Genomic DNA, 24,883 nt, shown 5'->3' with positions numbered 1-24,883 from the left:
AAGTTAAATAAAAAATCTTTAATAATTTAACACTTTAAAAAAATGTTTTACATTTTTTTTAAAACAAACTAGAAGTGAAAAAACACACACATTAAATAAAAAATTAAATATTAACACCCATCTCCCCCTCCCCCCCCCCCAACAGTCAACAAATTTTTAATAACTAACTCCCACGACAATTTTTCAATAACAATTAAAATATAACAGGACACAAACACCCATCCACACCCCCCCATCCTCCAACAGTCAACACATTTTTAATAACAATAATAACTCCAACACCAACCACCGCCCCCCCCCCCCCCCCCCCACAACAGTCAACAATTTAATAACAAGAATAAGGACCCCCCCCCCCCCCAACCATGCAAAATATCCTACCTGCGGCCACGGTTCCCTCTGACTTTATCCACCCTGGTCTTAAACCCCCCCTTCCACATGCTCCTTCTTCTGCCCGCATTAACACCAAACCATCTTGCAGCAGGGCACCTCGAGCGCTACTAGTGTGGGTGGTTGGGTGGATGGGTAACAGTGGCAGAGTCAAATCTTGGGAAGCTGGAGAAGGCGTTTCTGAAGAAACATCTTCCGAGTCAGAAGCAACTGCTTCCTCCTGACTTGCATCTGTCGGCATAGGTGGTATGGCACCTTGGGGTGCAGTGCCATATCCTGAAACCATCGCCTGCCACATGGCATCAACGGAGTTGGCTGTTACTGCATAAGATAAAAGTTCACGGGGTTGGGGGTAATATATTACCATGGATAGAAGATTGGCTGACAAACAGAAAACAGAGAGTCGGGATAAATGGTTCATTCTCTGGTTGGCAAACAGTAACGAGTGGGATGCCGCAGGGATCAGGGCTGTGACCCTAACTATTTACAATCTATATTAACAACTTGGAAGAGGGGACTGAATGTAACATAGACAAGTTTGCTGATGATAGAAAGATGGAAGGAAGGATAATGTGCGAGGAGGACATAAGGAGGCTGCAGGAGGCTGTGAGTGGGCAAGAATTTGGCAAATGGAGTATAATGTTGGAAAGTGTGAGGTCCTGCACTTTGGCAGAAAAAAATCAAAGAGCAAGTTATTATTTAAATGGAGAAAGATTGCAAAGTGCTGCAGTACAACAGGACCTAGAGGTACTTGTGCATGAAACACAAAAGGATAGTATGCAGATACATCAAGTGATCAGGAAGGCCAATGGAATCTTGGCCTTTATTGCAAAGGGGATGGAGTAATAAAAGCAGGGAAGTCTTGTTACAGCTGTACAGGGTATTGGTGAGGCCACACCTGAATACTGCATGCAGTTTTGGTTTCCATATTTACGAAAGGATATACTTGCTGTGGAGGCAGTTGAGAGAAAGTTCACTAGGTTGATCCCGGGGATGAGTGGGTTGACTTATGAGAAAAAGTTGAGTAGGTTGGGCCTCTACTCATTGGAATTCAGAAGAATGAGAGGCGATCTTATAGAAACGTATAAGATTATGAGGGGGCTTGACAAAATGGATGCAGAAAGGATGTTTCCACTGGTGGGGGAGACTAGAACTAGAGGGCATGATCTTAGAATAAGGGGCCGCCCATTTAAAACTGAGATGAGAAATTTCTTCTCTCAGAGGGTTGTGAATCTGAAATTCGCTGCCTCAGAGAGCTGTGGAAGCTAGTACATTAAATAAATGTAAGACAGAAGTAGACAGTTTCTTAAACGATAAGGGGATAAGGGGTTATGGGAAGCGGGCGGGAAAGTGGAGCCGAATCCATGATCAGATCAGCCATGATCTTATTGAATGGTGGAGCAGGCTCGAGGGGCCATATGGTCTACTCCTGTTCGTATTTCTAATGTTCTGATGTTCTCCACATTGCCGCAACCTTCTGTGCCATGGCCCCCGAGATACGTGCCGACCTGGTCAACCCACCAATCCCCTGGAGGTGCTCTCGACCAATGTCGACGCTCGCCCTTGACAGTGAGACCATGTCCAGGTTTACATCCACCTGTTGCGCACGCCTACCTCGCCAAACCAACCTCCGCGGGGTTGGCATAGGCACTGGATCATTCTGAGTGCCCTGCTGCAAGCCGCTTGGCCCCGCTACTTCTTCCGTTGATGAGAACATAGCCACAGATACATTAGACCCTTGAGTTGCCATCTCAACCTGCGCTGAGCAGCACGGTTGAGGCTCATCATCTCCTTCCGTGGTCTCGTCACCTGTAGTTAGGAGGACCTGTACTAAAAGAGGTGACGCTCCAGGGAACCCACGTTCCTGCGATGCGCCTGGGGAACTAGAAAACATAATTGAGGTTAGTAGAAGAGAAGGGGAGGCCAGGATGACATGAGAATGCTTGCGCTGCACAGGCATATGTATGAGGAGCAACACTACTGCAATAAATATCACCGATAGATGTTACATATAATTTACAAGAGAGTGCAGAAGCTGCATGGCATTACAATAAGATTTCATGATCTCAGCATTAATTACATAACATTACATCATTCATATACTTAAATGTAATTAAATTACTTTAAATTACCAATGATTTATACATTATTCACGTGGAGCAATAATGGGATCTGCACCACCATGGGTGGTCGAACGATTATGCGCTCCGACAAGGGCTGTGGCCCACTCCTCCAGGTCGGTGAGAAGGTACAAATCAGCAGGCCCTCTTCCTGTTCACCTATGCTCAGCGCGATTCTTAGATATCTTCTTCTGCAAAGGTGACAAGAGCATGGCATAAACTAATTGCTTAGGTACTATAATGGAACACACAGATATAATCCACAATTAGTCATCGCGCATGCTATTCATTTTTAAAGTTATATGACAATACGGTTTGTTTGCAATTGATGCATGGTTGTAACATCTACGTTCAGAGAAGAAATTTAATAAGATCGTGGTTAGGAACTAATGCATGACACCAAGACAACCCAGCTTAATTACAATCTGACAGATTTACATTTTAATTAATAAGTCAGTGCGTCATTACAATTATAAATTTAATACTCTTGCAGACCGAAACAGGTTGTTCCAGCACTTGCGGCACTGGCTTGGCTCTCTAACATCGTGGGCCGCCGAGGAAATAACCTTGCTGATCTCTGCCCAGGTTCTTTGGTATACGAGAGAGGGGGGAGTGTTTCCAACGCCCACCCCGGGTTAATTGGCCCCACCGAGTCTCCACCTCGTGAACCAGGGCTGCGTTCGCCTCATTGGAGAAGCGTTTTGCCCTCCTCCCTCCAACCTCCGCCAAATCACTCTCCTCACCCACATCTGCTATCTCATCAACATCACTCATTCCGGATTCTTCATACTTATTTTTCAAAAAAAATGGAAATAGATTATCAGATCAGTATTCTCTCAGTCTCGAGTTACACAACCTTCAATGCCAGGTCCAAAAGACAAAATGCGCTCTCTCTCTCCCTTTGTCTTCTGAGCATGCGCATATGACCTCTGACCTCCCGTATCGCAGGAAAAGTTAATTGTCTGAAAAAAAAACGTGCATGTGCATAACGGCCGTGGCAATGGATGCCGGCCTTGCACCACTGAATACATCGCTATCGCCCATTTCATATCGCTACCGCTATCGTCCAAATTAAAAAGGTGAAACAAGCGTTTTTTAAAATGGCCGATATTCCGGCGGTTCTGAAAAGTGAGACAATCACTAAAGTCGGAAATATCAATAGCAATACCAATGGAAAGTCTAGCCCTTTGTCTCCAAAGGACTGAGGTATTGTTGGTTTACAGCACATTCTACCAATACTGTCATGGATAGATGCACCTGCGATAGGTAGATTGGTGGACAAGGTCAAATACATTTTTCCCTCATGTTGGTTCTCTCACCATGTGCCTCAGGCCCAGTCTGGCAGTGGACATCTCTTAGGACTCGACCAGCTCAGTCAGTGGTGGTGCTACTCTTGGTGATGGACACCCACAGTACATTCTGTACCCTTGCTACGCTCAGTGCTTCCAAGTGGTGTTAAACAAGTACTGATTCAATAGCTGAGAGAAGGCAGCCGGTTTCCTTGCCCATGTTTGACCTGAAGCCATGAGACTTCATGAGGTCAGGCATCAATATTGGGAGCTTACAGGGTCACTCCCTCCCGACTGTATACTACTGCTGTGTTGCCTCCTCTGGTGGGTCTGTCCTGCCAGTGGGACAGGATATTTGCAGGGATGGAGGAGTCTGGGGTGTTGGCTGAAAGGTATGATTCCATGAGTATGCCTATGTCCAGCTGTTTGACAGATGGCTAGTCTGTGGGTTAGCTTTCCCAATTTTGACACGTCCCCAGAAGAGAACTTTACAGGGTTGACTGGGCTGGGTATGCCTTTGTCTTGTCTTAGTGGTCCATTCAATTTTATTCTTATAGTTTTTTGTTTGATACAACTAATTGACTCTTAACTGCCCTCTGAAAAAGCCAAACACATTGCTGTGGGTCTGGTGTCACTGGGTAAGGATGGCAGATTTCCTTCCCTAAAGAACATTAGTGAACCAGATGGGGTTTTATGACAATCCGACAAGTACTGATACTAGGTTTATTGAACTGAATTTAAATTCCCCCGCTGTCTTGGTGGAACTTGAACTCCTGTCTCTAGATCATTAGTCCAGGCTTCTGGATTAGGAGATGAGTAACATAACCACTAGGTTACTGTATCCGTACATATTCCTATGAAGGGGAAAGGAAGGGCATCCAAAGCTAGAGCTTCCTGGGTAACTAATGATACAGAGGTTAAAATGGGACAGAAAAAGGAGAATTATGACAATTGTAAGGTTCATAATACAGTCGAAAACCAAGCTGAGTATAGAAATTACAGAGGAGATCTAAAAAGGAATGAGGGGAAAATAGAGAGTATGAGAATAGATTAGCGGCTAACATAAAAGGGAACCTAAAAATCTTTAATAAACACAAATAGTAAAATGGTAGACAAAGGAAGCGTGGGGCCTATTAGGGACCAAAAAGGTGATCTTCTTGTGGAGGCAGAGGGCATGGCTGAGGTACTAAATGAGTACTTTGCATCTGTCTTCACTAGAGAGGATATTTCGGTATAAGATACTCAATTATTTTTGACCAAATTAACAGTTTACATGGCTATTTTCAATCAGTTGCATTGTAATAACAATTGGTAATATATAGAATTGTGATTCACCATTAGGTGTCCGTAATGCAGAAGGAGCTAACAGACCTGCAGCCAGAGCTGATTAAGACTTCTTATGAGACTGATAAGATGATGATAAAAATTGAAGAAGAAACGGTTGAGGTTGATGCCAAAAGGGAGTTGGTTGCAGCAGATGAAGTAGTGGCTAATGAGGCTGCAGCGGCTGCACAAGAAATTAAGGTACAACACAGTAAGCCTTCCTGTCACCAATTTTTCCTAAATTCTTTCACAGCAATGCTGATCTTAACTGGGATTTTTCAAATTATCTCCGAGGCAATGGTCCAGCTAAGCTGCGCAGCCGGCTTTTGTATGATGAACCTCGCATGCGCGAAAATATGAATGGGCTGCGCAGCCATTTAAAGGGACTGTATACCACAAATAGCTCGTAGGGTATTGCTATAATAATGAAAAATGTAATTAAATGTTGATATAGAACCTGGTTTCTGTTACTGCATAATGCTGCATGAATTAGTGTTTAGCCTTATTATATTTCATGGTATTGTCAAGATGTGCCAATTACATCTAAAGATAAATTAATGTGTGCTCCACCAACCGATTATTAAAATAAAGTGATAGATTATGTTTTAACTAAGTAATCATTGATAATTTTACTTTGTTGACTGACGTTAGTTAAACAATTTGCAAACTTGATTAAAATGATCAGGCATTGATCTTATTAACATATTATTGTGGTGTCGGAAGCAAATTGGGGACTGAAATTATGTTCTAAGAAATGAATTACTAATGAGAAGTACTTGCTGTAGTGATTCTTATCTTTTTTTTTGTTGCAGCATGATAGATATTTTACACAGCAATAGAAACATATTCTTCAGTTGAATATAATGTTTTACTTTATTTCTTTGGAATGTTTTCGCAGGATGAATGTGAGGGAGATCTTGCAGAAGCCATGCCAGCACTAGAGGCTGCTGTATCAGCTCTTGATACCTTAAAGCCTGCTGACATCACAGTTGTAAAGACTATGCAAAATCCACCGGGTCCAATAAAGTTGGTGATGGAAAGTATCTGTGTAATGAAAGGAGTTAAACCAGAACGAAAACCAGATCCAACAGGATCAGGTGTGGTACTTACTTATTCATAACATTACTTTAACCCTCTCATCAGTAACATAACTGTTTTACATTAAAGTAACAAGAATTGCAACCAGGGCAACCTGAGGAACAGCCTTCTGGAAGATCTGATTTGAAACTGCTGAACCAGATCATAATGCAGGATTTTTTTTTTGGACTTCTGGTGCCAAGAAAGATCAATCTTGTACCTGTAATTAATTTAGCCTACTTTGCTTGGCAGATAGCTGAATTAAATGCTACAAACTGCAGGCTTTGAATGCTAAAATATTTATCATATAGGGTTGTGGAGAATGTGACCCACTTAATCCAAATTACTTTTAAATCACCAAAATGAAAGAGGCAACTTTTAGAAAAATTCAGATGAAAAATCCCTTATCAGATATATGCAGTGAAAATGCTGTTAATACTCAGCAGATCAGGCAGCATATGTGAAGAAACCGAGTTAACGTTTCAGTTCTGTGTCCTTTTGAATCTCTGTCGCCTAGAAGGACCATTTAGAATACTGGATTTCTTTTCCTTGCCGGTATTGTGGTGGGGCAGGACTTCCTCCCACAGTCCCAACCTCACTGTAACTCCGACCAATTTTCCAGGTCAGGGTCGTTAAGAGTGCAAGGTGGGCCCCCAGTCTGATCACCACCACCAAGAAGGAGATTGATACTGTGGAAAAGGGAATACCTCAAATACATTGGAAACACTTCTTTACTTAAGGCCTTGGTCTGAGCCCTTCGGCAGATTGGTTTCTGGGGCAATTATAGAATGGAGAGGAAGCCATTATTAGATCCTCTCGTTACATTGAGCTGCTTAGAAGGTTTGCTGCTACCCATGGCCTATAGCCACCTTTCCCTGGCAGTCTCTGAAGTTGATGGAGATAGTATCAGCAAGATGGAAAATCGGCCAGGAACCTAGGCTCTGCCTCCCCACTGGCACTTAGATGCAGCAGGCAGTGAAGAGGTGGTTGGCAGCTTTCTCAGTAGTAGGGTAAAGGAAACAACAGCTCCAGCCGGGGATGTAGCAGTAGGCCTCGTTATCCGATTTTGTATCATTTTCCACCACTATCCCACCCGACTTGGGGCAGGATCATGGAGGAAAATGCAGCTCCGTATGTGTCTAGGAAAAATAATAGGTGTTTTAGCTTCCATGTAAACTGATCTCATGTTTGTCTACAGTGGTATGTGTAGTTCTATACTCGGCTACTCATAGGTATCCTGACCAATACTCTGGATTAAGAGCTAGCTGTATTAAATGTCCACATCTAAAACCTAAGGGCTTTGAATGATTTGTTTGCAAAATACTACAGTGAATAATGCTTTCCTACTTCATATGTGCTTAAGATTTTCTGAGGACAATAATAGATTATTTTGTTGTATGCCATGCCAGTTTAAGTGTGCAGTATATATCTGATATAGAAATTAAGTAAAAATATTTATGTATAACTGTCCATTTTGGTGTTTCCGAAAACAAAAACTTCAGCTGAGCCACATCATATGCATTGCACTATTGGGACCTGGTGAGAGATACTTGATGTCCTCCATAGAAGCGCTCAGATGGTGCTGATAACAGCAGTATTTTGCCCAAGATTGCCAAATTTGAGATTAAATTATACACACTCGTGGACTGTACGCATCTAGAGCACTCCTGTCGTGTTTAGCTTTTAAGATAAAGTTGTGTTTATCCTGGCCTACTGCTTTATATACTGTGTTGAGAGGTGGTCTGAATAAGCACATCCTGATCTTAGTTGTTGAGTGAAGTTTCTGTAGATTTTCCACTGCTTATAAATCCCCCAATTTCCGCCCATATTATCGATGTTAAAGAAAATCCCAACAGGAAATGACAGATCTAATATTCGTTTCATTTAGAATCTGCATATTTTTACTATTTTTTATGGGATATATGTCTGGTCTGTAACTTGATCACCTTAAATTGGTTACTACATGCCTGGGAGCAGCCAGCCCAGAAAGAATGCATACATTATCTGGCCCAGGACTCTCACCATCTATGGCTCATGCCTAAGTAAATAGTGTGACTTTGAGTCCCTGCTCTTTTCTGGTGCCTTTAATTACATTTGAAGTAAAAAAAAATACTTGGTTGTAGACATGCTACAGGAAGTGGAAGCTTTCTCTCATTATTGTTTCCAAAAGAATGCTGGAGACATTGTGGACTGCGATAATTAAGTCAAGTTGTTTGATCTGACAATTAATTAAGGGATAAAAGATTAACTGGTAGTTGTTTGCTGTCTCTGTCCAGAAAGATGCAATACAGCAAGAATTTCTTCAGGAGATCTCCCACTCCGATGACATAGAATCATAGAATGGCAGCAGCACAGAAGCCATTTGGCCCATCGAGCCCGTGCCTGCTCTCTGCAAGAGCATTTCAGCTAGTTCCACTACCCCGCCCTTTCCCCGTAGCCATGCAAAAAAAATCTTCAGGTACTTATCCAATTCCCTTTTGAAAGCCACGATTGAATCTACCTCCATCATCCCTTCAGGGATTCCAGCTCTTAACCACTCGCTGCGTAAAAAGTTTTTCCTCATGGCGCCTTTGGTTCTTCAGCCAATCAACATAAATCTGTGTCCTCTGGTTCTCGACCCTTCTATCAATGGGTACAGTTTTTCTCTACTCTATCTAGACCCCTCATGATTTTAAACACCTCTATTCAAATCTCCTCTCAACCTTCTCTGCTCTAAGGAGAACAACACCAGCTTCTCCAGTCTATCCATGTAAATGAAGTTCCTCATCCCTGGAACCATCCTCGTAAATCTTTTCTGCACCCTCTCTAAGGCCTTCACATCCTTCCTAAAGTGCGGTGCCCAGAATTGGACACAATACTCTAGTTGAGGCTGAACCAGTGTTTTGTAAAGCTTCATCAGAACTTCCTTGCTTTTGTACTCTATGGGCCGAAAATTGCCCCCCTTTCTGACCAGAGGCAGATGGATGGTCCAACCCATCCGAAATTGCCCCCGAGCCGGGGGCGCACCTCATGTTCCCACCCTGTCCGGCACGCGCCGACCCCGTTAACTGCTATCTGTGTAGATAGCAGTTAACGGATATGATGTAATTGGCATCATGGAGACATGGCTCCAGGGTGACCAAGGCTGGGAACTCAACATCCAGGGGTATTCAACATTTAGGAAGGATAGACAGAAAGGAAAAGGAGGTGGGGTGGCGTTGCTGGTTAAGAGGAAATTAATGCAATAGTAAGGAAGGACATTAACTTGGATGATGTGGAATCAGTATGGGTGGAGCTACGGAATACCAAAGGGCAGAAAACGCTAGTGGGAGTTGTTTACAGACCACCAAACAGTAGTAGTGAGGTTGGGGACAGCATCAAACAAGAAATTAGAGATGCGTGCAATAAAGGTACAGCAGCTATCATGGGCGACTTTAATCTACATATTGATTGGGCTAACCAAACTGGTAGCAATGCGGTGGAGGAGGATTTCCTGGAGTGTATTAGGGATGGTTTTCTAGACCAATATGTCGAGGAGCCTGGCCGTCCTAGACTGGGTGATGTGTAATGAGAAAGGACTAATTAGCAATATTATTGTGCGAGGCCCCTTGGGGAAGAGTGACCATAATATGGTAAATTCTTTATTAAGATGGAGAGTGACACAGTTAATTCAGAGACTAGGGTCCTGAACTTAAGGAAAGGTAACTTCGATGGTATGAGACGTGAATTGGCTAGAATAGACTGGCGAGTGATACTTAAAGGGTTGATGGTGGATAGGCAATGGCAAACATTTAAAGATCACATGGATGAACTTCAACACTTGTACATCCCTGTCTGGAGTAAAAGTAAAATGGGGAAGGTGGCTCAACTGTGGCTAACAAGGGAAATTAAGGACAGTGTTAAATCCAAGGAAGAGGCATATACATTGGCCAGAAAAAGCAGCAAACCTGAAGATTGGGAGAAATTTAGAACTCAGCAGAGGAGGACAAAGGGTTTAATTAAGAGGGGGAAAATAGTATGAGAGGAAGCTTGCTGGGAACATAAAAACTGATTGCAAAATCTCCTGTAGATATGTGAAGAGAAAAAGATTATTGAAGACAAACGTAGGTTCCTTGCAGTCAGATTCAGGTGAATTTATAATGGGGAACAAAGAAATGGCAGACCAGTTAAACAAATAATTTGGTTCTGTCTTCACTAAGGAAGACACGAATAACCTCCCGAAAATACTAGGGGACCGAGGGTCTAGCGAGAAGGAGGAACTGAAGGAAATCCTTATTAGGCGGGAATTTGTGTTAGGGAAATTGATGGGATTGAAGGCCAATAAATTCCTGGGGCCTGATAGTCTGCATCCCAGAGTACTTAAGAAAGTAGCCCTAGAAATAGTGGATGCATTGGTGATCATTTTCCAACAGTCTATCGACACTGGATCAGTTCCTATGGACTGGAGGGTAGCTCATGTAATACTATTTTTTAAGAAGGGAGGGAGAGAGAAGGTGGGTAATTATAGACCGGTTGGCCTGACATCAGTAGTGGGGAAAATGTTGGAATCAATTATTAAAGATGAAATAGCAGCACATTTGGAAAGCAGTGATGGGATCCGGCCAAGTCAGCATGGATTTATGGATTTATGAAAGGGAAATCCTGCATGACAAATCTTCTAGAATTTTTTGAGGATGTAACTAGTAGAGTGGACAAGGGAGAACTGGTGGATGTGGTGTATTTGGACTTTCAAAAGGCTTTTGACAAAGTCCCACACAAGAGATTGGTGTGCAAAATTAATGCACATGGTATTGGGGGTAATGTACTGGCGTGGAGAGAGAACTGGTTGGCAGACAGGAAGCAGAGAGTCGGGATAAACGGGTCCTTTTCAGAATGGCAGGCAGTGACTAGTGGGGTGCCGCAGGGCTCAGTGCTGGGACCCCAGCTATTTACAATATACATTAATGATTTGGATGAGGGAATTGAGTGTAATATCTCCAAGTTTGCAGATGACACTAAGCTGGATGGCAGTGTGAGCTGTGAGGAGGACACTAAAAGGCTGCAGGGTGACTTGGACAGGTTAGGTAAGTGGGCAAACGAGTGGCAGATGCAGTATAATGTGGATAAATGTGAGGTTATCCACTTTGGGGGCAAAAACACGAAGGCAGAATATTATCTGAATGGCGGCAGATTAGGAAAAGGGGAAGTGCAATGAGACCTGGGTGTCATGGTACATCAGTCATTGAAAGTTGGCATGCAGGTACAGCAGGCGGTGAAGAAGGCAAATGGTATGTTGGCCTTCATAGCTAAGGGATTTGAGTATAGGAGCAGGGAGGTCTTACTGCAGTTGTACAGGGCCTTGGTGAGGCCTCACCTGGAATATTGTGTTCAGTTTTGGTCTCCTAATCTGAGGAGGGACGTTCTTGCTATTGAAGGAGTGCAGCGAAGGTTCATCAGACTGATTCCCGGGATGACAGGATTGACATATGAGGAGAGACGGGATCGACTGGGCCTGTATTCACTGGAGTTTAGAAGGATGAGAGGGGATCTCATAGAAACATATTAAATTCTGACGGGACTGGACAGGTTAGATGCAGGAAGAATGTTCCCGATGTTGGGGAAGTCCAGAACCAGGGGACTTAGTCTAAGGATAAGGGGTAAGCTATTTAGGACTGAGATAAGGAGAAACTTCTTCACTCAGAGAGTTGTTAACCTGTGGAATTCCCTGCCGCAGAGAGTTGTTGATGCCAGTTCATTGGATATATTCAAGAGGGAGTTAGATATGGCCCTTACGGCTAAAGGGATCAAGGGGTATGGAGAGAAAGCAGGAAAGGGATACTGAGGTGAATGATCAGCCATGATCTTATTGAATGGTGGTGCAGGCTCGAGGGGCCGAATGGCCTACTCCTGCACCTATTTTCTATGTTTCCGTCGCGCAAGGGAAATTGCCCTGCAGGAGTGGAGCCGCTGCTGGTCGGTGCCCCCAACAACCTTTCATGGCAGGAAGCTGCCAGTAGCTGGGCGGTGAGGGCGCACCGCTGCGGCCGCCATTTTATTTTAATTGTCGGCCGACTCTGAAGCCGTCCCGACAATGGCGGCTACGGGTTCGGCTGGGCCGCCAACAGGCAGCCCGGCACCCCCTCTTGGGTGCCGGACTGCTGGCCCGGCCAAAACGCTCCCTGATGGCCCAGTGGGTGCCACAAAAGCGGCTGCCGAGCTCGCAGCGGTCCTTCCCTTTAAATGAAGGGGAGGGACATTGCTATGCGTCAGCGCACGTCCGTGTCGTGCTGATGTCATCAGCGCGCGCTGATGACACCGTCCGCTTTCCGCCCCACTGCTGACGCACTTCCGTCCCTCTGCCACCCCAAATACCGCCCAGATCACCTTTTTTAAAAAAAAGGGCAATTTCCCTCTATTCTCCGCCCCATCGATTCGGGCGGAGAATCTTCAATTAATTCAAATTATCCGCCCCAAATAGGGCAATTTCGGCCCCTATGTCTCTATTTATGATGCCCAGGATCCAGTATACTTTTTTAACCGCTTTCTCAACCTGCCCTACCACCTTCAACGATTTGTGTACATATATCCCCAGGTCTCTCTCTACATGCACCCCCTTTAGAATTGTACTCTTTAGTTTATACCAAAATGTATCACTTCACACTTTTCTGAAGTTTCAACTGCCACGTGTCCGCCCATTCTATGTCTTCTTGAAGTCTTATCACTACCCTCCTCACTGTTCATTGTACTTCCAAGTTTTGTGTCATCTGCAAATTTTGAAATTGTATCCCCTACACCCAAGTCCAAGTCATTTATATATTAAGAAAAGCAGTGGTCCTAGTACCGGCCCCTGGGGAACACCACTGTATACATTTCTCCAGTCCAAAAAACAACCATTCACCACTACTCTCTGTTTCCTATCACTTATAACAACAACAACTTGTATTTATATAGCACCTTCAACGTAGCGAAATGTCCCAAGGCATTTCACAGGAGTATTAGGAGATCAAAAACTTGACATTGAGGTGCATAAGGAGAAATTAACTTGGTCAACGAGGTAGGTTTTAAGGAGGATAGAGAGGCGGAGAGGTTTAGGGAGGGAATTCCAGAGCTTTAGGGCCTAGGCAACAGAAGGCATTGCCACCAATGGTTCAGCAATTATAATCAGGGATGTTCAAGAGGGCAGAATTAGAGGAGCGCAGATATCTGAGTGGAGGGGAGGGGGCTGTTGGTTGTGGGGCTGGAGAAGATTACAGAGATAGGGAGGGGCAAGGCCATGGAGAGATTAGAAAACAAGGACGAGAATTTTGAAATTGAGGCGTTGCTTAACCGAGAGCCAGTGTAGGTCAGCGAGCACAGGGGTGATGGGTGAACGGGATTTGGTGCGAGCTGGGACACGGGCAGCCGAGTTTTGGATCACTTCTAGTTTACGTAGGGTAAAATGTGGTAGGCTAGCCAGGAGTGCGTTGGAATAGTCTAGTCTAGAGATAACGAGGGCATAGATGAGGGCTTCAGCAGCAGATAAGCTGAGGCAAGGGCGGAGACGGGTGATGTTATATAGGTGAAAATAGGTGATCTTATTTATGATGCGGATATATGGTCGTAAGCTAATTTCAGAGTCAAATATGACACCAAGGTTGCGGACAGTGTAGTCCAGACTCAGATGGAAGTTGGGAAGAGGGATGGAGTCAGTGGATAAGGAACGGAGTTTGTGGCGGGGACTGAAAATAATGGCTTCAGTCTTCCCAATATTCAATTGGAGAAAATTTCTGCTCATCCAGAACTGCATGTCGGACAATTTAGAGACCGTGGAGGGATCGAGAAAAGTGGTAGTGAGGTAGAGCTGGGTGTCATCATGTGGAAACTGACGCCATGTTTTTGGATGATGTTGCCAAGGGGAATATGTAGATGAGAAATAGGAGGGGACCAAGGATAGATCCTTGGGGGACACCAGAGGTAACGATGCAGGGGCAGAAAGAATCATTGCAGGTGATTCTCTGGCTACGATTAGACAGATAAGAATGGAACCAGGCGAGTGCAGTCCCACTCAGCTGGACGATGGTGAAGAGGTGTTGGAGAAGGATAGTGGTCAACCGTGTCAAAGGCTGCAGACAAGACAAGAAGGTATCCATACTACCATTGTCCCTTTTATTCCATGGTCTTCAACTTTGCTTGCAAGCCGGCACTTTATGAAATGCCTTTTGGAAGTCCATGTACACCACATCAACTGCATTGCCCTCATCAACCTCTCTGTTACCTCATCAAAAAACTCAATGAAGTTAAACACAATTTGCCTTTAACAAATCCGTACTGGCTTTTCTTAATTAATCCACATTTGTCCAAGTGACTTAATTTTGTCCTGGATTATTGTTTTTAATAGCTTCCCCACTACCGAGGTTAAACTGAGTGGCCTGTAGTTGCTGGGTTTATCCTTGCACCCTTTTTTGAACAAGGGTGTAATATTTGCAATTTTCCAGTCCTCTGGTATCAGCGTCGTATCCAAGGAGGCTTGGGATTATGGCAGTACCTCTGCAATTTCCATCTTTACTTCCCTCAGCATCCTAGGATCGGCCCCACCCCTCCTCTTACTACAGGTTTACTATTTATATGCCTATAGAAGACTTTTGGATTCCTTTTTATATTAGCTGCCAATATATTCTCACAATCTCCATTTGCCCCTCTTATTTCCTTTTTTTCTTCCCCTCTGAACTTTCTATATTCAGCCTGGTTCTCACTTGTATTCTCAATCTGACATCTGTCATATGCCTTTTTTTCTGCTCCATCTTAATCTCTCTCTCTTTCGTCATCCAGAGAGCGCTGGCTTTGCTTGGCCCTACCTTTCCCCCTCATGGGAATGTACCTCAACTGTACCCGAACCATCTCCTCTTTGAAAGCAGTCTATTATTCAATTCCGGTTGTGCCCGCCAATCTTTGGTTCCAATTAACCCGGGCCAGGTTCATTCTCAATCCACAGAAATTGGCTTTCCTCCAATTAAGTATTTTTTTACTCCTCTAAGTTGATCCATGTCCTTTTCCATAGCTAGTTTAAACCTTATGATACTGTGATCACTATTCCCAAAATGTTCCCCTACTGACACTTGCTCTATTGACCCACCTCATTACCCAGAACCAGACCCAGCAATGCCTCCTTCCTCATTGGGCCAGAAAGGTACTGATCAAGAAAATTCTCCTGAACATACTTCAGAATTTCTTCCCCCTCTCTGCCCTTTACACTATAACTGTCCCAATCTATATTAGGATAGTGGAAGTCCCCCATCATCACTACTCTATAGACCTTGAACCTCTCTGTAATTTCTCTGCAAATTTGCTCCTCTAAATCCTTCCCACTAGCTGGCAGCCTATAGGTTACACATCATCATCATCATCATCATCATAGGCAGTCTCTCAGAATTGAGGAAGACTTGCTTCCACTCTTAAACATGAGTTCTTAGGTGGCTGTACAGTCCAATACGAAAACCACAGTTTCTGTCACAGGTGGGACAGATAATCGTTGAGGGAAAGGGTGGGTGGGACTGGTTTGCCGCATGCTCTTTCCGCTGACTGCGCTTGATTTCTGCATGCTCTCGGCGACGAGACTCGAGGTGCTCAGCGCCCTCCCGGATGCACTTCTTCCATTTAGGACGGTCTTTGGTCAGGGACTCCCAGGTGTCAGTGGGGATGTTGCACTTTATCAGGGAGGCTTTGAGGGTGTCCTTGTAACGTTTCCACTGCCCACCTTTGGCTTGTTTGCCGTGAAGAAGTTCCGAGTAGACCGCTTGCTTTGGGAGTCTCGTGTCTGGCATGCGGACTATGTGGCCTGCCCAGCAGAGCTGATCGAGTGTGGTCAGTAGTTCAATGCTGGGGAGGTTGGCTTGGTTGAGGACGCTAACGTTGGTGCATCTGTCCTTCCAGGGAATTTGTAGGATCTTGCGTCGTTGGTGGTATTTCTCCAACGACTTGAGGTGTCTACTGTACATGGTCCATGTTTCTGAGCTATGCAGGAGGGCGGGTATTACTACAGCCCTGTAGACTGAGCTTGGTGGCAGTTTTGAGGGTCTGGTCTTCAAACACTCTTTTCCTCAGGTGGCCGAAGGCTGCACTGGCTCACTGGAGGCAGTGTTGGATCTCGTCGTCAATGCCTACTCTTGTTGATGGGAGGCTCCCGAGATATGGGAAGTGGTGCACGTTGTCCAGGGCCGCGCCGTGAATCTTGATGACTGGGGCGGCAGTGCTGTGAAGCGAGGACAGGCTGGTGAAGGACCTTTGTCTTACTGTAAGGCCCATGCTTTCGTACACCTCAGTAAATACGTCGACTATGTCCTGGAGTTCAGCCTCTGTATGTGCGCAGACACAGGCGTTGTCCGCGTACTGTAGCTCCACGACAGAGGTTGGGGTGGTCTTGGACCTGGCTTGGAGACGGCGAAGGTTGAACAGGTTCCCACTGGTTCTGTAGTTAGTTGCACTCCAGCAGGGAGCTTGTCAACTGTGAGGTGGAGCATGGCAGCGAGAAAGATTGAGAAGAGGGCTGGGGCGATGACGCAGCCCTGCTTGACCCCGGTCCGGACGTGGATTGGGTCTGTGATGGATCTGTTGGTAAGGATCATGGCCTGCATGTCGTCGTGGAGCAGGCGGAGGATGGTGACGTACTTTTGGAGCACCCGAAACGAAGGAGGACGCTCCATAGACCCTCGCGGTTGACAGTCAAGGTCGAAGAAGGCCATGTAGAAGGGCTGGTGCTGTTCCCTGCAACTGTCGTGCTGCAAAAATCATGTCCATTGAGCCCCATAGGGGACGAAATCCGCACTGCAACTCCGGGAGGAGCTCCTCGGCCACAGGGAGAAGACGGTTGAGGAGGACTCTAGCGATGACTTTCCCAGTGGCTGATAACAGGGAGATTCCTCTGTAGTTGTCGCAGTCGGACTTGTCCACTTTTTTAAAGATAGTCACGATCACTGCATCTCTGAGATCACCCGGCAGGCTCTCCTCCCTCCAGATGCGAGAGATCAGGTCACATATTTGTGCCAGTAGTGCCTCTCCACCATACTTCAGTGTCTCAGCAGGGATTCTATCTGCTCCCGAAGCCTTGTTGTCCTTAAGCTGTCTTAGGGCTTTTTCAACCTCATGCATGGTTAGGGTTTTACTGAGGTGGTGGTGGGTAGCATGCTGTGGGATGGAGTCGAGAACACTCAAGTCAAAGGCAGAGTCTCGATTGAGGAGATCTTCGAACTGCTCCTTCCAGCGGGCCCTGACTGCCTTGGTGTCCTTGATGAGTGTTTCCCCGTTCTTGGCCAGCAGTGGGGTGGGGCCATGGGAGTTTGGACTGTAGGTGGCCTTGACTGTGATGAAGAATCCTCGCACATCATGGCTGTCGGCCAGCTGCTGTATTTCCTGTGCTTTCTCCATCTACCACCTGTTCTTTAGGTCCCGTGTTTTTTGTTGGACCTCAGCCTTGAGCCGTCTGTAATGCTGCTTTGCTGCTCCTGAGTTGGGTTGTTGTTTAAGGCTCAGAAATACCCTGCGCTTGTGATCTATTAGCTCTTGGATCTCCTGATCATTCTCATCAAACCAGATCTGATGTTTCCTGGTTGAGTGACCGAGCGTCTCTTTGCAGGCACTGGTTATGGAGGTCTGGAGGGCAGACCAAGCGTTGTGGGCATTCTGCATCTCAGGGTAATCAAGGTACACCAGGTTAGCTGTGAGGCACTGACTGTATCGGGCTCTCTTAGCTGGGTCTTTAAGTGCCCCGGCATTGATTTTTTTGCGTCACTGCTTCAGCTGCCTCCTCCGCTTTGGGGCTGTGTTGATGTCAATGATGGATCGGATTAGGCGGTGGTCCGTCCAGCAGTCGTCAGCTCCTGTCATGGCGCAGGTGATGCGCGCATCCTTGCGATCCCTGGCTCGGACGATGACATAGTCGAGCAGGTGCCAGTGTTTGGAGCGAGGGTGTTGCCACGATGCCTTGTATTTGTCCCTCTGGCGGAACAGGGTGTTGGTGATGACAAGTTCATGTTCTAGACATTTTGTCAGGAGTAGGGTACCGCTGGAGTTGGCTTTCCCTACCCCCTCTCTGCCAATCACGCCTCCCCAGGAGGCTGTGTCCTTGCCGACCCTGGCATTGATGTCACCGAGGAGGATCAGTTTGTCGTCCGCGGGTACGGGACAGGAATTTTTTGAGGTTGGAGTAGAAATCCTCTTTGGTCTCATCTGTTGCATAGAGTGTTGGGCGTACGCACTGATGACTGTGGCACATTGATTCCGGGATAGGGTGAGTTGAAGAGTCATGAGGCGTTTGTTAACCCTGCAGGTGGAGTCTTTGAGGTGGTCAACCAGCTCATTTTTGATGGCAAAGCCGACTCCATGGAGGCGCCATTCTTCCTCTGGTTTTCCTTTCCAGAAGATGGTGTAACCTCCACCTTGCTCCTTGAGCTGGCCTTCCCCTGCCCACCGGGTCTCGCTTAGGGCGGCGATGTCAATATCAAAGTGTCTAAGTTCCCAGGTAACTATGGCGGTACGGCGTTCCGGCCTGTCGCTGTTGGAGTTGTCCATAAGGGTCCTGACATTCCAGGTCCTGAACTTCATGTTAGTGGATTGGAAGATGCCTGTGTGTGATTTCTTTTAATGTGGGGTGGTCGTTGCACACCGGCTATCACACGGGCTTAGCTGAGCGAGGTCTTAATCCAGTGGCAAGGGGGTCCAACTGGAGACCAGGCACTGCTATATGGGCCTACTTGCCTATGGTGAGGTGTTGGCCGCAGGTTCGGCGCTGAGTAGCGCCCTTGATGGTAGGTGGTCCGAGGTTTGATTGGGGGCAGGCATTGGGAAGGTCAGTGGCCCACTGGGGTTCAGAGTGGGAGGTCAGGGGGGTTGCAGCCATGATGCTCACCACGTGCTGGAGGAGGAGCAGAGGCCATGTCTCCAATGGGGAAGGAAAGTTCCAGCCGTCGCTGAGGGAGGAGGTGAGGCCAACCGCCGTCTTAGGAGAGGAGACCTTGTCACCGTTGAGGAGGAGGTTATCTGTGGAGAAGGAGAGGTCCAGCCGTCGTCGTGGAGGAGAGGCCTGAACGCCGCTGGAGGGATGATGGCCCGCCGCTGGAAGGGTGATATCAGGCCTGGTGTGGTGGGAAGCCTGAGGTAGACTCGATCTTGTGAGATTCGCAGGGTTGGGTTTATAGTAAGGGTTTAAGTGTTTATAAGACCCCTATTAGGATCTATTAGGGCTAGGGGAAGTTTAGACAGTGGGAGGGGGGAGGCTGGGGGTGGAGTTGTCAGATGGTAGTTGTTCAGCAGGAGAGCTCCCTAAGGAGCTGCCACCCCGGCAGCCACCTCATAGAGGCATTACACTTAGATTACACCTAGTAGTGTAATGGCACGTCTATTGTTTCTCAACTCTAACCAAATAGATTCGGTCCTTGAACCCCCTCCAGGGCATCCTCTCTCTCTAATATTCTCCTTAATTATTACTGCCACCCTACCTCCTTTCTTTCCTTCCCTATCTTTCCTGAACACCTTATATTCAGGAATATTTAGTACCCAATTCTGCCCTTTTGAGCCAGGTCTCTGTTATCACCACAACATCAAATTCCCATGTGCCTATTTGCACCTGCAGCTCACCAACCTTATTTACCACACTTTATGCATTCACATACATATACTGTAAACCTATTTTCGACCATCTTGTATTCTCTCTTCCATTGACCCCACCTAATACCATACTATTTCTGAATCTAGTGCAAGCTGCCTCTCCCAATCCTTTTTGCACCTTGTTCTCCTTTCTAATGCTACATCCTACAAGGATGGAGGACAGTGATTGATTCTTCCAGATTAATTGAATCACTGGACAGGGAATGCATCTTAAAGACAGCTAATAACTGATTTAATTTGCTTCAATTGCTGATTTTCTAATTTTAACTTAATTTATAATTATGATATTTAATTGTGTTTAATTATAATTAATCTTTATTATACTGATTTTACTATTGTATACTCCTTATTGTATTATTTACAATTTGAATTTTTTAAATCGTTTTTTCCGCTGTCTATCTGCTTGCACATTTTGGCTGCCGCTTCGGACCCGAACCATTAATCTCTTTTTACACTTGCTGCTCACGCTTTTTCTCTCATTCCCTCAATGGTCAATATCTAACGTGTTGTCAAATTGTTGTGAAGCGCCTTGGGACGTTTTACTACGTTAAAGGTGCTATATAAATAAAACTTACTATTATTTACATCCTGGTGCCCACTCCCCTGCCAAATTAGTTTCAACACTAGCAAACAGCCACCCTGAGTACATTGGTCGCAGCTCTGTTGAGTTCCAACCTCCCCCAGAATTGGTCCCAATGTCCCAGGAATCTAAAGTCCTCCCTCCTGCACCATCTCCCCAGCCATGCATTCATCTGCTCTATTCCCCCTATTTCTATATGCACTAGATTGTGGCACCGGAGATTACTATCTTTGAGGTCCTGCTCTTTAATTTCTTTCGTAGCTCCCTAAAATCTGCCTACAGGACCTCATCTCTCTTTCTGCCTATGTTGTTGATAACCAATATGGACCACAAGCTCTGGCTGTTCACCCTCCCCCTTAGAATGTTCTGTAGCCACTCAGTGACATTCTTGACCCCGGCACCAGGGAGGCAACATATTATCCTGGAATCGCGTCTGCGGCCGCAGAAACGCCTGTCGGTTCCCTAACCATCAAATTTCCTATCACTACTGCTTTACCGATTTTCCTCCTCCTTTCCCCACCCCACCCCCGCCCCGCCCCGCCCCGCCCTCCCACCGATACTGGTTGGAGAGCGAGATGCACTCGGGGGACTCCTGCACTACCTGCCTGGTCCTCCTTGTGTGTCTGACGGTCACCCATTCCCTTTCTGCCTGCACGCTCTTACGCTGCGGGATGACCACCTCCTGAAACATGCTATCCATGTAGCTCTCAGCCTCACAGATGCACCGCAGTAACGCCAGCTGCTGCTCAAGCTTCAAAATCTGGAGCTTGAACTCCTCCAGCTGACCACACATCCTACACATGTGGTTGTCCAGGACACGGGAATTATCCTGGAGTTCGCAGATGGCACAAGGTGCCCTGCCATGCTTCTACTTAATAGATTATTAAGTAACTTAACAAAAATAAACTTGGAAGACTTAAGAATAAAACAATCATCAACTGCTCATCAATCAGTTCCTTCCCTTGTGCTGACATCACTTACCTCGCTCCCTGACACTCACGCTCTCTCCGGGCTCTTGGGCCTACCTTTATCTGCGACCGCTCCTCTCACTGTCCCGCAGGTCTGCTCTCATTTCTATTAACTTGGAGACCCAGGGTTCTGTGGCTGCACTCCTCCTTTTCAGTCAGACGTCTCCACTGCCTTCCTCCTTTCCACCAATTCCTGCACTCACAAAATTCCTCACTCTGCTTGCGATTCACTCCTTCTGCATTCTCCAAGCTCTGAGCTCATGTTGGCAGAAAACCCATTTCCAATGAACATCCGCCAAAGTTACATCAGGAGAATGGTGAAGCCTGGAGGAAATTCCCGGCAATTGTGTTTAAAACCTTGGAAATGCAACTAATTGTTTAGAATTGTGGGCACATCAGGAGGTGTCATTGTGTTGTGGCAGGCATTTCAATCAAGGTGCTATGCCTGATTGATGCAGATGTAGATTGATAGCTCCCTGCTCGGAGTCAGTTGACCATACGCCCCTGTTTTCCGGGGACAGTCCAGGGAAGAGGGACTGTATCCCCGGATAAACAATGTCCCCGGAAGAGTCCCCAGTTCAGGAAACTTGTCCCCAAATACGCACAGGTTCAAATCAGGAGCCACATAAACCTGAGCTACCCAGTGGTTGGTCAATAAAGTGGGTGGGACTGTGCAACAAGGTGGGTTCCGATTGATGGGAGGGATGTCAATCTCCTGTTTTCAACCAGCAGAAGGGGTGGATTCCCTGAGGGACTTAAATTTATGCATAGATCACGCTCTGTGGCTGTAGTACACATGCTCCGCCCACCCCAAATCTCTAAATCCCACCTAAACCCGGGCTAGTCCTGTGAAATTCGGATGAAGTGAAATTGGCCCCAGAACCAAAATGTCCGAGTATTGGGGCCGGTGGGAACAGTACTAATGAGCGGCGGTTGGAGCCATGCAGTGTGGTGTCCGGGAGCCGGATCAGAGCGCGCTCCATGGCCTCAGATGGTGTGGGTGAATGTTGGGCTGTGAGGAGGGGGAGGAGCCAGTAATTGTGGCTGGCGAATGCTGTGAACAGCGGCCGCATTATTCAGGTGGAAAGTTTTGCCACTGCTTTCTGCTAATTCAGTTTGCATCAAAATAACAAGGGGGAGAAATTCGGTTGCGGCTCATTTGGGGCGGTAACCCAGGCGGAGCGGTAATTTTAGCACCTTGAAAAAGTTTGCGCTATCCGCCCAGAAATTTGGCAGAATCGGTCGAAGAGCTGACAGAGGTGTTAAATTGGCCATTGAACACTGCAGCTGGGGGGGGGTGGGGGTGATAACGAAAGTTTGGTCGGTAAATTTGATGGGCGCATGTGTGGAACTCTTGATTCAGACCCCGGGAACAGCCGAGTCTTAAAGGCGCGGCATAGTAACGCACCCATTAAATTTTTCAAAATCGCTTGTTTTCAACCTACACTGTTTTGTCTCTCTGCAAACTCGGAGGTTCACCTGTGTGTAAATGTTGTACTGACTGTGACCTCCAAGCGAGACGCTTCCTCATCCCTTTAAATAGCCACCAGGTAATGACTTTGCAAGCCTGTACCGACTGTTTTTCCAGACGTTGTTCTTGGCGACCACTAAATGAGGTGGCCACACCTAATTTACCGACCGGCGCGCAAGTGTGGGCATTGCACCAGGACTGACGTCAGATGGCACTGATCGTCACCAGCCAGGCTCTACTGGTTTGTGGCCCCACTGAGCCTGCGATCCTGGTCGGTTACCTCTTATGCTCCTATTGATGCCTCTGGCTGCTAACTGAGGCGTTAGACAACCAAAAATCCTGCCTCAAATGTCTACCTCACGATGCTGCACAACCTACATTTTCCGTCCTGGCTATTTTACTGGGCTCCCACCTTGTGTGCCCCAGATTCGGTTTAGAAAATATGGTCACCCTAGCTCAGAGCCGACATGACCATGCAATAAATACTGGAACTTTTTGCTAGTTCACCAGTTCCCTTTGCACTGTACTGCCATACAACAAGTGCAGATGGAGGCCTACATCAATTTATGTTTCTCACATTTATCAAGGATACAGGTTATTTAAAATACTGCGGAGACACTGGAGTAGATTTTCAACTTGCTGGCTGGGTGTAAAAACGGTCATTATAGAAACCACCTCATTTTCATTTCTATTGAAGTTAAAAGAAATGAAAATCACACTTTCTATAACCAGCTGCCAATCCACCAGTTTTATGCCTGGGAAATGAGTTGAAAATTCAAGTTCCAACTTGACACATGATCCGCACAGACAGGGAAATCCCAATTGCTGGCACAGAGTTGGGCTAATTGCCCACCACTGCCCAGCAATTACACCTGAAAAATTTATGGCTGGTGCAAACAGCTGCTGACCTTGAAGAAAGCTGCCACAACAATCTTGCATTCTCTGTGGTGATATTTTATCTTTCTCGACCTTAATTTGATTATAGCGCTGTCAAAAGGCAGGTGCAGAGCAACAGTGATGTCATCAAGCTATCTAAGCAGCCAATCACATTGAAGAATTCTCAACAAAAACAACTTGTATTTATATAGCGCCTTTAACGTAGTAAAATGTCCCGAGGCGCTTCACAGGAGTGTTATAAGACAACACAAATAAATTAACACCGAGGAACATAAGAAGAAATTACGGCAGATGATCAAAAGCTTGGTCAAAGATGTAGGTTTTAAGGAGCGTCTTAAAGGAAGAATGAGGGGTTTAGGGAGGGAGTGCCAGAGCTTTGGGCCCAAGCAGCTGAAGGCAAGGCCACCAATGGATGAGCAGTTATAGTCAGGGATGCTCAAGAGGACACGGGCTTCTGAGTTTTGGATGAGAAGTTTACGTAGGGTAGAATGTGGGAGGCCAGCCAGGAGTGCGTTGGAGTAGTTAAGTCTAGAGATAACAAAGGTATGGATGAGGAAACCAGACAGCAAACCAGGAAATAAAGAGCACTGATTATCAATTCACTTTTAAAAATTTTTACAAAAGAACAAAATAAAGATTGGGACATAGACATGGGATTGTGGTAGAAGTTGAAATATCATAAGCAAACTTTAAATAAAATAAAATGCTCTTAATTTAAAAATCTAATAATTTTATCATAATGGAGACATTTGACATTCCACAAATGTAAAATTAGTTTTTCAGAGCCAGAACAGTTTTTCAGCAGTCAATATGCCGTTAAAACCCCAGTTACACCTATTCCAACAAGGTTTAACTTTTTATGGGGTGTTTTAGAGCGGAAAAGCTAAAGTTACGATCAATTTTAGAGAGGTAAGGACGGCGAATGCAAAATCCGGGCCTATGTATTTTTGCTTTTGGGGATGTATGTGTAGCTCAGGCATTGGATGTAAACTGTTCCATGCCAACCAATACAATCTGAAGTTTCAACAAAAATCAATTTTTGGTTTAATATACAGAATCCCTAATCTGATTAAATGACCAATATTTGACATACTACACAATTGGAGTGGTAAATATATATTTATCTAAAAAGAATTTGCAATACAACTGATTTTTTTTCAAACATTTCCTCCAGC

General features: G+C 45.8%; 1 protein-coding gene across 5 annotated transcripts in view; it reads left to right on the top strand.

Annotated features, from left to right (window-relative positions):
• The window catches only part of dnah3 (dynein axonemal heavy chain 3), a 292,437-nt gene that overhangs the window by 242,565 nt on the left and 24,989 nt on the right, over positions 1-24,883 (top strand). For all 5 annotated transcript variants that reach the window (XM_070900963.1, XM_070900965.1, XM_070900961.1 and 2 more), the window contains 2 exons: positions 5,138-5,320; positions 6,018-6,216. In XM_070900963.1, coding sequence (XP_070757064.1) covers positions 5,138-5,320; positions 6,018-6,216 — 382 coding nt within the window. The remainder of the gene's footprint in view (positions 1-5,137; positions 5,321-6,017; positions 6,217-24,883) is intronic.

Source organism: Pristiophorus japonicus, chromosome 15, assembly GCF_044704955.1.
Source record: "Pristiophorus japonicus isolate sPriJap1 chromosome 15, sPriJap1.hap1, whole genome shotgun sequence".
Taxonomy (NCBI): Eukaryota; Metazoa; Chordata; class Chondrichthyes; family Pristiophoridae; genus Pristiophorus; species Pristiophorus japonicus.
The sequence above is the reverse complement of the archived record's forward strand: the minus strand, read 5'-3'. Positions and strand labels throughout refer to the sequence as shown.